This window comes from Penicillium mononematosum (genome assembly GCF_028829835.1).
Source record: "Penicillium mononematosum strain IBT 11891 chromosome Unknown utg000002l:1.0-8112719.0:1.0-8118358.0, whole genome shotgun sequence".
NCBI classification, from domain to species: Eukaryota; Fungi; Ascomycota; class Eurotiomycetes; order Eurotiales; family Aspergillaceae; genus Penicillium; species Penicillium mononematosum.
Genome location: NW_026643272.1, coordinates 4351908 through 4365542, shown reverse-complemented (window position 1 = coordinate 4365542; position 13635 = coordinate 4351908). Strand labels below are relative to the sequence as shown.

General features: G+C 47.4%; 2 protein-coding genes across 2 annotated transcripts; both read right to left on the bottom strand.

Annotated features, from left to right (window-relative positions):
• Positions 1–2403: 2403 nt before the first annotated feature.
• On the bottom strand, positions 2404–4212 carry N7519_003441 (uncharacterized protein; the record flags this gene model as incomplete). Its single annotated transcript, XM_057290219.1, has 2 exons — positions 2404–4061; positions 4119–4212. 2 exons carry the CDS (start codon positions 4210–4212, stop codon positions 2404–2406), a joined length of 1752 nt encoding a protein of 583 aa, XP_057151421.1.
• A 5051-nt stretch (positions 4213–9263) lies between these two features.
• N7519_003440 (uncharacterized protein) lies at positions 9264–9482 on the bottom strand (the record flags this gene model as incomplete). The annotated part of the gene is made up of 1 exon (XM_057290218.1): positions 9264–9482. The coding sequence occupies one exon, from the start codon at positions 9480–9482 to the stop codon at positions 9264–9266; it is 219 nt and encodes a 72-aa protein (XP_057151420.1).
• Positions 9483–13635: the final 4153 nt, after the last annotated feature.

Below are 13635 nucleotides of genomic sequence, written 5' to 3'. Positions count from 1 at the left end.
ACAATGTATAAGACTCCTTCTATTGGCATTGCACACAATTCTGACACATCTCTTGATGAAAATAAGCATATATCCAACCGAGGAGACATATGAAAACGCAATTATGCCAATAATGACATCAACGTGATACAACTCCTTCAGTACAGCCTTCAGTTAAGATCTGCACGTCAATCTTCATCCTTCAGGCAACTCCCACCACCACTACCTAGGTAGGTAAGACATGGCAAAAATGTAAGCGGAGGCAAAACCATGATGAAAACACGCATAACTCAGACAAGATCCATGTAAACACAAATTACAATTACTCATAGTGTCATAATGAGGCCCTCCAACGGAACGTGATTCCTTTCCTACACCTTCCATTAGGAGTAGATGGTAGTTTGTACATCGAACAGAGTACCATAGCACAATCCCACGCTTGAATAGACCCAGGATTAACTCAAGATCAAGGGAGATACAAAATCCAAAGTACAGGCCTAGAAGTCACCTAGCCAGCCACACAACGCAAGCCCAATCTAATCACCCTCACCCCCTCATATATCCCACACACCCCCAAGATCTCCGCTGAGCTGGCCCTGCAAACCATGCAGGGCGAGAAAGCCACCGCGAACTGAGCACGTATCTCGTCGAGTCGATTTCAAGCCCACCACCACCTCCCGCGTTCCGCGGGAGCTTTGGCATAAACTAATGTAAAGATGACATAGCTTCTCGTCGCATGTGCTAGCGACCAGTGCGAAGCCGAACAAAGAAGATGTCACCGAGGATCTCGCGGCTCGATCGGGCCAGTTTTGGAAGATGTAAACTCTCTTCAGCGAAGACTCCGGGGCTATACGGGGTTATATTAACTCGTAATATCAAATATCGACATCACAACCTTCAATGTTAGAATATCATGATGTGATACATGATATGGGTCAAATTATAATTAGGAAAAAAAAAAAGGGAATCCGAGTTTCTGGTGTTCTAGATCTGCGCGAACAGTTTCCCGGGAGAGAGAGAGGTACTTTTGACATATTTCCCAAGATTCCGGACGGGGGTCCCGGGATATCGCGCTGCTGTTTAATTGCCCCTGTATTGGAATTTTTTTTTTGCATCCCACCTGACCTTTATATTTTTGGCGGGAAGGATCGGCGGAGATTGTCACTGAAACGTCCATTCATGAACTCATAGCTAAACTCTTCTCAAAGCCTGTCTAGCTAGGCAGGTGGTACTGCATTAAGAGATTCAATGATTCGATTCGATTCATAATGGAGTGTAACTCGTTCCCTTTGTTGACGCCCCGGGTGTGGTTTAGATCAAGATCTTCTTGGTTATGGGGAGTACAGCATACGGCACTTTGTAGGAGTACATTGTATCAGGTTATATCTCAAAGAAGTATGGGTGTAGTCAAGTACCATTTAACTCCTGTAGTCAGGCAATATAATCAGAATGCATCATGACCACTCGCATGCGAAGTACATGCAGACAAGTCTCAGTCTTATGCCATAAGACTCATCTCTCATACGTGTCAGCGCCACAAAGTCAACCCTGAATTTCCACATGATTGATTTGGCACCGTTATCACAAGGCTTTGAGGACCTCTGCTATCCTCCGTGCTCTGCAGCAGAGCTATAGCTAGCTACTACAGTACAAAATGGATCCAGACCGCCAATTCAGGCCTATGCAAGCCTCTTTCTTCTGATATCCAAGGCTGCAGTCAAGGAAATACGATATGCATGTGAGGACAGCTTTTCTCTGATTTCATTCATTGGATTTTTTGTTTTTAGCTGTCATCATGTAGCGTACAAATGGCCCGATCGGGGAGACCGGTGCCGGATGAAGAATTGCAAGACGTAAACGTGTGGTATCAAGTATCGCAGTGAAAGCAAAAAGAACATGACTATCTCTCCGATCATAATCGGGAGTAGTGAAATAATGCTAGGCGTTCTCTGCAGTCAAATATGGACATGCAGTAAAAGACGCAGCGCTGAGATAGATGATAAAATAAACCCCTTTTTTGTGAACTTTCCGGGCATGAAAAAGCCAACCGGAAATATCTTGGAAAGCAAGACGCAAAAAGAACAGAACCCATGTGGCATCAACCGTTGGTGACCCGAAAAAAGCACGAGGGATATGAGCTGTACATGGATATTAAGGTCGTAAGAAATAGCCCTCGAAATTGGTATTCATACCCTCCATGCAGGACAAACGCCCAGTGAATGCTGTGACAACATCCCGGCCTCGGAGCCGATGAGATCGAGAAAAAGACAAAGCAGAAAGAAAAAAGAATCCCAGATGCGCCATATATGCAATGCATGATCGTGATTGTACGTGTCAAGAAAGAAAAGCTGTGCTGTGTTGCAAAGCCTTGTCTGAAAAGAAACTCGAAAAGCGAGTAGGGGAAGTGAATCGCAGGCGAACTGACTACCATCCCTTCACATGGTACTCCCAGGGACCGTAGTCAGTGGTGTAGTTGGTCCAGGAGCCATTCTTGCCCAGGTCAGCAGCATTAGGGTCTGCTTCAGCACTAGCCTGGTTGGGACCAACTCCCTTGTGGGGACCCTTAGGACCAGGATACTCCTGAAGGTTCTTCATGTCGTGGGCGGTGTGGCGACGCTTGAGGAAAGCGTTCGCAGTTGCGCTCTTCTGCTGGCGCTCCCAGAGAAGATGTCGGCGGAGAGACTCGGTCAATTCAGTAGCAAGCATGTTACGACGGGTGGTTCGTGGAGAGTGTGCCATAGACTGCGAAGCGTTGGTATTCATGACAATAGGCTTCGATCGGGGAACATCGGGACCACGCATGACCAAACTTTCCTCTTCGTTGCTGGGAGGGGACTGGGGGATAGATGGACCGCTGGGTGAGGTCAACCGCGATCGTTGAAGTGCGGGACTGGACCGGAACGCGTTCCCTTGCATGCGGGCCGGCTGGTGCATCATCATAGTGAGCATCGAGCGGCGCGAGACCAAATTGGGTCGGGAGTCAACCCGTTGGAACATTCCTCCTTGTTCGTCAACGCTGGACTCGCCACCTTCAGTGATGGAATCTTCCCAATCAGAATCTTCGTCATCTTCGATCGCACTCTCCGAGACTTCATCGTCGGTCTCGATGGCGTCCTCGTCGGATCGACTGATGTCCTTCGAGTTAGGAATGATGTGGGACGAGACCTGATTGCTGAAGGAAGCAGTCTTTTTCGTAGGGTCTGTATTGTTTTTCGGTTTCAACGCCCCGGTCGCGTTCTCCTGGGCCGCCTGGGGAACCATGCGCTCTTCAAACGAGCTTTCATCGTCATCCCCAGAGGATCCGCCCAATGTAAACATGCCTCCCTTCTTCTTCAAGGGAGAAGGCTTCAGTTGCGTAGCAGAACGAGAAGGACTAGGCTCGATAGACAGTCTTGGTTGGGATCTGAATGAAGATGAAATGTGTGATGGAGAGAATCCACGAACAATGCTGGTAGACTTGACTAATTGAGGTCGGCTGGGAAGAATTCCGGAAGATGAGACGCTAGTATCGGACGCGTTGACCTGTGCAGAGTCGCTCTCGTTGCCCTCGGGGGCAGTCGTCGAGCAGGATTCAGTCGACTCATGAGGGTATGGGGTCGGTCGGACGGAGAAATTAGGGACCTGACGAGCGGTAGAGACGGAGGGAGGAGTGGGGGTGGGGGTGGATGGGCGAGGAGTAATGTCAACAACGGGGGCAGCAGGCTCGACAGTAGGCATGGGCTCCAGTTGCTTCTTTTCCTTAATGTTGAGGACCATCCGCTCCAAATCCAACGAGGTGATGTGCTTCTCTTTGCCACGGCCGAGGCTGGCTAGTGAGTCCTCGCGAACAACAGCTGGTCGATAGTCGGAAAACTTGGGACGCTTGATATGAGCTTCGATTCGCTCGGCTTGGTCAGATGCGGCCGACTCGACACTGGCGGAGAGTTCGGGCAAATCCCCAGCTTCGGATCGTAGCAATGGGAGGGCAGAAGTGCTGTTAGACTTTTCAGGTTCGACACAGAAGGTTTCGCGAGTCCACAACCGCCAACTGAGGTTTTCAAGTCGACGGCCCTGGTCCATGTAGTCGGCACATTTGGAAAAGACTGCACAATTGGTTAGCAAAAAAAAAATATCCCTCGACCTGTAGAATTGTCACTTACCCATCCACATTCCATGAAGACTTTGAGCGTTGGCGGTATCCACCTTATGAATATTGTCCGCGTCCACCGTGAGAACCGGTGTCGTTAAAGGCATTTTCGCGACGCCACAACTAGCAGTGAAGCTATTGTACTTATCGAAAATGTTTGATTGATGTTCCGGGGTCGCCGTCTCCCCGAGAGTGGTCGTACGGCGCTTGAGATGCGGTGGTGGAAGTTCGTAAGAATCGGCCGGTTTCTGGAATGGGCCTTGAAATTTGAGTCTGGGCCCTGCAGTGTGCTGCAGAGAGTCGATCAATCGGGTTTGGCGTCTAGGATGCAATCGAATTCTCACGCGAAAGATGCGAGTTGCAAAAGAATTTGGATTTTTAAGTGAAGTGAAGAATCGGGCGTCGGATGTCCGTCAATTTTCCGTCAGAGCGCCACAGTGCGGAGATTCCGGGGCGAAGAGTCGGAGAAACGGAGCGGGTGTTGAAAGAGCGGATTGGGATAATCCTTCAGGATTGAAGGGATTGTAGGTTGAGAGTGATGTGAACGAGAAAAATCTGGAGAAGGAAGAAGAGAAAAGGGAGTCGGAACGATAATAAGAATGACGGGGGGCGGCACTTTAGTGGAGTGGAGTGGAAGGAGAGGGGGACGGTAATAAATTATTAAAAGAAAAAGAAAATGGAAATGAAAATGAAAAAGAAAATTGAAAATTGAATTATTTCCTAAAAAGAATAAGAATTATTGGAATTATTGGTAAGAACATAACGATACAAGGGGAAATAATTGAATAAAATAAAATAAAATAAAATAAAATTCCCGAAATAACTCCAGGCCGAGGATAATGGTCGGTGAAGGGGGAAAATTCAATCGCATCACGGGGCCCTGAATTACATTGATACCATGTCCATGTATTCAGATCCTCCCTACCATGGTTCCAACTGTATTCCCCCAGTACTTTAGACTTTCCTTTCCCTTTCCGACAGGAAGTTCCGAAGTTGCCCCTAAAAATACCTGGGTAATGTTAATACCAGTTTCCGTTTCGATTTATGGATTACCTAAATATCAGTTCAACCTTCCAAGGTTAGAAACCACGGTTCCCTTCAGGGCTTCAATATTGGTTTCTAGAAGGGAAGTTGAACTCCCAAACATTTACACTCCGTGCATTTCAAAGACCTTAGACACTCATATCAAAGAATGGTACTTCAAAGCCTCTGAGTGCCTGTGACCTGTCGGGGCGAAAAAAAAAGTAAAATAAAATAATAAAACAAAAAACAAAATGTCAAAGTGTACAGATCCAAAGACGGCAACCCTCCAACGCGGGAGTTGCAGTGACTTGCCGGAAGTCCAGACCAGGGCTCTCTCTACGCCACTTAATGTATCTCAATGGTCGTTCGGACATTTGACATTTGGGCACAACCTCTCGCCACTGACAATCGACTCTTTACTGTGTAAAAAGAGAGGCCTACTGACTGATGAACTGTCAAACTGCCAGCGATTGGTTTTTGGCAGAGATAAAGGTCCGGCTGACTTACCAAGCCGATGTCGCGTTTAAGCTATTTTCGTCACGGACGCTCTCTGCTTGGACTATGGGGTACACCGCGTCCAAAAGGCTAGGAATCGGTCTAAGATCTCAAGCCACGTTGTGGTCACCGATATGGAACTTGGGGCTCGTTTATCCTCGAGCCTATTATGCCGGAATTATCAATTGTCACAGGTTCAAGGCAATAACGTCGAAACGCAATAACTCCGGTGGAGATTATACACTTCCCTATAAGCGCCTCATTCCTTTAATGGCTGTTTGATTTCGTCTATTCCGGCTGAAATCTGTGCTTTTCCCCAGCTATTTCCCCCGCAAGCAGCTATTACCCGGGAGAAAGGGATAGTTCCAAGCCTGGCTGCATGCCGGGGAACCAACGTACCTCTTCCATCGTAGATCGTGTTCTGTTTGAGATGCATTGCTTTGTTTCAAAACAGGTAAATTCTATCCACACGTCTTTAATCGGTGAGGATTCTGAGGGATATTCTGGTAAATCACTTCAAACCTCAATCATGTGGATGAAAAAAAGCAAGTCAGCCACAGCTTCACTCGAAAGCAGAGAGCGAACCAGCCTTACCGCTCTTTTTTTTTTCTTTTTATCTTCCGAATGGACACATCCTGGCCAGATTTTCTATCTTTGACTATTTAGACAGGACACGACAGTCGAAAGTGTCACAAACCTAGGCTACTAGTCACGAGTCTGCCAGCTCATTGTAGTGTTCATTGGTTTTCCTTGCTTTGCCTGAAGAGAAACGGGATTGACAGATGACGGTCGACATAAAGAAGGCCACTATACGTAAGAGGCCAGTTTAGAGATGGGGGCCTTTTTTTTCGTCACGGGGGGGTTGAACGCTTACAGCAACCCTTCCAAGGTTGCCCTCAGGCCCGGACTGGCGGAAGGGAACTGTGTCTTTCTCTACCCGATCATTCCAAACCCTATACCCAGGCGCCTGGAAGGCCGATCGTCCAGGACACGACCCCTGCCAAAAGTCACACCAGGCCCACGTTTCATCTATCATGTGATATTGCACCATGGGATTCCTACATATGTAGCTACCAAGGTAAGTAGCAGTAACTTGCATCCGACCGATACATCCCAAATCTGCTATTTCTGTGGATATATGACGTGGAATTTTGCAAGCTGTTGCAAGCTGTCATCATCTGTGACTCCAGAAGTGTAACCAGAGGCTCCAGTTGGATTTGCGGGGATCCGGATGAGCAAAACAAGTCTACAACTCGGTGCACCGGAAAAGCTAGTGTATGAAGTCGTTTGATATCTCATTTCCCTTGTAGAAGGTCTTAGTCAAAAAGGTATCTACCAATCAACCATTGTGCATCTTCTTTGGCCACCCAAAAAAGATACCGAAGTCGTCTGATTCGTTCGAAACAGTTCGTTGGTAGTAGACGTATCCCTGCGGATGTATGACACTACACAATCATCTACATGATGCGAAGCATTGTCTGGCCGATTGTGCAGCCTGACTTTCTTCATAGCTGCTGACCCCTGTCTGCAAGTATTACACAATGTCAATGGCATATGAAAGTTCATTTCAATAAGCAATCTGATGATAGAAACATCGAGATGCAACAGAAAAACTAATCTCTTTTGACTCATCTACTCTATCTAGACATCCAGCTCCTGTCTCGCTAGTATTCGGGTGGTACCAGGTGGCAATATGAAACCACACATAAGATACCCCATTAAACAGACATGCCACATAACGACCGCGTTAAGGCTGCGGCTGCTAATAACTCGGGACTGGGGAAATGGAAAGTCACGCCCCACTTGGACCAGAACATGGACAAACCTTGGAAAAGCCACGATACCGGGGTACCGAGGACCGGCAGAAAGGATTTCCGCCGTGGGAGTTAAGACTCGGGTGGGTCATGGTCATTATCCTATGCGCTGTACAATATGCCAAATGATCACGGGCAGACCGAGCCGCCAGAGAGAAATAAGACCGGGGCTATGGCAGATGGCAGCTGATGTAGGCGCAGGTCGTGACGAGCGCGCTTCGGATTGCAATATCTCCACATAGTGCCCATAGGGCAAATTAAGGAGCTGGGGTATTGGTACCCACAGTCGCATGCAGTGCAACTCGGGTATCCAGGTATAATGACCACATTCTGTCTAATATGAGCAATGAGCCGAAAGGACAGCTCATAAAGTGGCGAAGTCACGCGCAAGTCGCGTCACATGATGTGGGGTTCCAGGAACAGCGCGCCACTTCAGGGGCTTGTGACTTTCCCGAGTTGCCGCTTCCCATTTGATTTTTCAAGATCTCCTCTCTCCAGGATTTGGGCTATGTTGCTGCCTCGCCAATCACCTGAGTCCATGTGACACGGAACGGACGCCGGGGATCGCCTCGACCCCATTCTCTTGTCTCGTCCTAGTCACTTTTATTTCTGCTTGCTGATTGAACCATCATAGCTGCCCAGATGCCTTGGCTCATTGATCCGCGTAACGGCTTGGGATGACAGCTACGCGTCTGGCCCAATAATGATGTGAGCTACCTACATGTAGGTAGTATCACGAAAACAGATATCAGCTTTCTGAATCCAATCCACACGGACTTCAAACCTCAGGGGTATCCAGATCCCCTCTCAGGCGAGTATCACTGTCATACAGCATATTCGTTCATCTCCCATTGTATCATATACCCCATGTAATATACCGCAACTCATGCATGGGACGCAACACCATGCGCCGTGTCGATCAATGAGATGAATGGCTTCTATCTATGCAGGGTGCACATAGTTATGTAATGTGGCTGGACGTAACCAAGAGCTCTATCAGGGACTCGACAGTAAATAATCAATAAAAAGGGCCTGTAGACCCTGTAATTTGGATTTGATAGACTAAGCTTAAATGTGTCACCGTCCCTGAATCAACGCGCTTCGCGTCAACAAACCAACGGTCAGAGCCGTGACTCTTTCAATGTGACAGGGCGCCACGCCGGTGACTATCACCACTTGAACGGCCCAACGTGTGACATATAACGGTGTACGAGGGTGATGGGTATCGTCAATAATTTACTCCCATTCATTCCCACTGGGCTCAGGGGGATTACTGATCACCTCCTGATTCTTTGTTTTGGAGTATATAGATCGCAAAATTGAGCAGTACGGAGGTAGTAGATAGGATACGTAACGACAGGCATCTCCGAGTTCTCTTTGTATCACATCAGGCAACGAATCACATTCCCCCACTTTCGCACTTTCGCACTTTATTTGTAGCCTTCCCCGACATCTGTGCTCGGATCAAATCTTGGTGTCTGATATATGTTGTAGATGATCAGATCCAGAATTAATCAAGGGGATCAGGAATCATTTGAGACTTGCTATCCAAGCGAGAAGTCTATCTGTTTCAATGTTTAAGAGTTGACTGGTACGAGCAAGGGATACTCTCGGGCTGCGGGAGTAGGAGCCGGAGATAGTTTTCTAGATTCATAGAGTCAGGTGGACGGATCGATGAACTCAATCTAGAAACATTCATACCGAGACAGAAAAACATACAATTGAGATATTCTTCTACCAGGTACGGAGTTACTCCACGTAATGATGTCCTTTCCAATTCCCTACTCTGCAAAGATCGACCTACCAGTGGATAATGCATGTGACCTTCAACAAGGGATATCCGGGGAATCTTCCAGATCGAAAGCTTGCTGTATCCGCGAGGCTGGTAGGCCCCGTGAAACAAGCTGAGACGAAGATGGGATGTGGGTTCCTGGATCCTGCGATCCAGCCGGAAGCAGGACTTGCATATCCGCGACGATCATTTTCTTCCGAATGTCTTTGGCTTCTTTCATACATTTCTCTGCAGATAGTCGACTTCTAAACATCATGTTTGACTGGAACAGGTGACACCCAATATATCCCTATCCTAGACGAAGATCGTTCCGGACTTGGGTGTTGTGTCTTTGTTTTTTTTTTCATATCCCTCGCCCTTCAATATCGCGGTCTCATCCAACCATTACAATAGTTCAGGCTCAGGTGGTCATGTGTGTAATTTCTGTTGCTCGTTCAACCATCGCAAACTAGCAAAAAAAAAGCACATCCATGCATACCATTGAAAGGTCTAGCCCATCGTCTTGTCTGCGCGGCCCCTGGTCCCGGATCGTCGATAACTCCCTTGTTTGGAGTCGTGGCCCAATTACCTCTCCACCCTGTGCTTTCTGCAGATCACGTTCCCAGGTATTCGGTAGCCCTGGCATGTCTGCTCCCATTTTTCTGACGATATGGCCCCACTTCTCTTGATGTTGCAGTGCAAGGGTCTATACATACTCTACTCCATACAGGACGAAGTATTTGGGCTTGATGCTTCATCCGCCACCTCGTCATTGCATATTGCTCTGGTAAGTGTACTGCGAGGGAAATCCAGAAAGAAATGCATAGTTATTGGAAGCCGCTTATGGTCTCTTACTCTTTCTTTGCTTGTTCTGGCTCTCTGGTATTTCAGATAGTAACAGTCCCCTGCCATGGTTTCTTATTGTGGACTTCCAGGCCCCTGATTCGGAATTCTGGATTAATTCCTTTTGTACGGATCTTGTTGTAAAGACACCAATGGCAAATACGAATCCCAAGCCATTCATTTTCCCAAAGAGAACATAACTGGTTCTTGCTTGTTGCGATGGTCGGAGATACGAAGTAATCAAAGACAAGAGTCCTGGAGACTCCAGAAATAGCCCAATTTCCAAACCCACCTGACTGAAAGCCTAGACCCATCTTTCTATGGAAGATCTAGATAGCATGTCGTCCTTTTCACTCCCACCGTTGTGCAAACAACTGGATAATATACGTGTTGATCCTAAGCTGCCTGACCAATGACATCCCCACAACGCAAGCTGACTGCATCGGGCCATGTGCATCCGGTGGCTATTTAGGGCGGCTATCTCCTGACAGCTCTCTTTGCTTTTATTCCTTGCCCAGAACGGCTGTAGCGGCTGTGCACAAAGATCTCTCTCATCACCGCCAGTTTGGTGGTCTCTCGGCGTGTGATTGTGGCGGTCGATGGGCTGAGATCGCTGTCTTTGATTGCTTATTTTTGTTGAGATGGTGTGTTTCATCGACACGTAGTCTAGACTATCACGAGTCTAATCCCTGATTGATAATGAAGCCTCTTCGGTACGGTTGTCACTGTGGTTTTGGCTTCTTTGACACCGCGCCATGCGACACCTGATCGATTGATCTCTCTTTCATCGTTTGTACTGGCACTCTATCACTGCTGATTTCGAACGCTGACCGGGTATTGACTTCAAAGCCATGGGGGCCATTTTGATGTTTCGTTTGTTCTGTGCACCTGATCACCTGTCAGTGTGTTAGGCGCTGATCTGAAGCCTCCTGCAATCAGGCTAATTCGTCCGGGTTTGTCACCTGCTTCCCCGTCAGCCGTGGCTGTTGGTCGCATAATATTTAGATATTAACCGAAAACAAAGACTGTTACGTATATCTAATCAAACATGTTTTGTTGAGGCTTGAAGATAGGTTAGCTAGGAGCTATCGATGTTGTGATATATCTTTGCAAGTACAGAGTCTACATGTAGGTATCCATCTGGCTGTGTTTTTTTTTCTTTCTGTTTTTTTCACCCCAAGAGTTATATCCTTATACAATAAATATGTAGACTCCTACAATAATATACTCAAATATTTAGAAAATGTGACCTTTTGCGGGGATCAAAATCCGGGGAAGCAACCTTGAGGGGACACCCCGGACCCTGAAAGTCCGCTTTCGGCCAACGCACTGGCAAACCATTTACTATTTTGGTCTGACGCAAATAGATTACTGATGAAAAAGAAGAAAGGGAACATGTCTTGAAAAGTATTGTCACTTTTTGAATAATACGTGCCTATACCGATTTTCCATACTTTAGTACAGAGTAGAGGCCGCAAACATCTACAGATCGGGTAAACCGAAGTTGTCCAAGGCAGTCGAATTGTCATGAACCTCAAACATAGCGATCACTGGGTTGGTGATGTGTCGATAACAAGTGCGTCGTGTGACGAGACCAAGGGTTCCCCGAAGGAGCGCTCGAACAACTAAATGACCGCAGGTCGGAAGTGACAGTTGCTCACTAGCAGAGGAAGATGCCCAATTTACATAAAACGACTGTCACGAGCGGACAAAAAAAATCGTCTAAGATCTTAGTACTTCTCTACTACGAACGAAATGAAGCCACGTCAATACACGCCCATGTGAACAGCCTAGGTGATTCAGATTCTAGCACCGATGAGGCCGACGCGACAGTAGCTCATGCTCCGAGGTCCCCCCAGAGTTAACAACGCCCATTTAACAAATTAACGATTATGGCCATATCATGCTCTTTCTCGCCTGTTCCACATGGAGCTGGGCCGACAGCACCAGGTCATCTGAATGGCGGAAATAATATCTCCGGTAAAAGTTTTCTACAAGCATAGCGCGGCTATGTCGACTATCGCCAGGAAAAGAACATACAAGACATCGCCTACTCTACAGGACTATGCAACGTAGCCCAGTCCTATTGAGAACGCAGGCACAGAACATAGAGAGAACCAAGGCTGACCAGCAGCATAGCCTTGATCTAGTTCTCCCACCCACAATATACTAGACAACGGAAAGAGAAAAAAAGAAGAATAGCCAGCACATCCAATCCAAGCCCGCATGTCCCACAGATTCCAATCTGGCCCCGACCACGAAAATGGGCGCCAGATCGGGGCTTGCACTCGTACCTGTCAGCGGTGTCACACCGCAGCGATGGATTTGAATTTGGCCCGAGGCGGAAGGTTGAACCAATCCATGTACACAAGTACCTAACCTGTCCAGACAGGGTACGTCGTGGCCCGGCGTACTCACCTACGGTTAAGCTGGAGCTGACGTCCGTCTCCTGTGGCAGCTGCCGCCCGTTTCCAAATATTCCAATCAAGACGCCTTGCAACACGACCCGCTGCAGGTCATGGGGGACTTTAAATTGATCTGCCGCGGGATGCAATGCGTCTTGGAATCGTGTGCTATGTATAGACCTGCTCGATGCAGCTGCATTCATATGTCCATATTATAAGGTCTTTATCCTGGTACGGCACTTACTATTGCCTCGTTTTCTTTGGAATGGCACTGTAATGCATTATTTCGAGTTTGGTGGCTTCCTGGCTTCCTGTTTCAAAATACGGCGCCATTATGTGTCTGGGTATACAGCTGGGGTCTGGCTAAGCGACCTTTCAATGATTTGTTTGACTCTTTTCTCGCCTAGACCAATGCTATCCGCCAAGTTGGATGTCCAGAAAGGAAAGCCCACACATACAAGTGGATATATCGTTGACCATTCAGATCAAGGTAGCCGTCCCAAATGTCCCAACACCCCTAATATCAACAGTTTACATGTCAAAAGGAAAAAAAAAAATAGAACTGGTCTAGGCCTGTCTTGCCTTCAAGCTGTAAATAGCAGAATTCTGAATCCTGTGGTTCACGAGTCGCGGGGAACTGGGGTCGTACTTCCATGCATTGTGAAACCCTGGAGTCAACACCTGAATCCCTGCAAGCTGAAAGCTCTACTATACCGGTTCAAGAAGGAGAGAAAAAGAAAACAAGATTGTATTTTTCTCTAAGCGCCCGAAGTACTCGAAAATAATGATGTCCTTCCTATTATGTCTCCATCTTTTGGAGCTTGAATATATGCATCCCACGAAACTGAAACTTAGTACGCGGCCTTCGCCGTGAAATTCCGATTCGGGCGTCATGTCGAGAGAGGCTCTGATAATTGCCCAAGCTAGGCATTATCGAGTTTATGTACAATTCATAATTCCAGTCCGTCCAATAGGCCGGCACTTCGCTGCTGGACGTAGTTCCCCGAGGTCACGATACAGCGGAACTCAACACATTCGGGACAATGAGCTTGTTCTGAAGTCGTATAACCTGTACGAAAATGTCATTGCAGGTATGAATAGCGTAGATCGCTACTCTTTGCTGTTGATGTCGGCCTCTGCTCGTCGTACAGATTACCTGGTAGAGTGGGGGTCTCGATA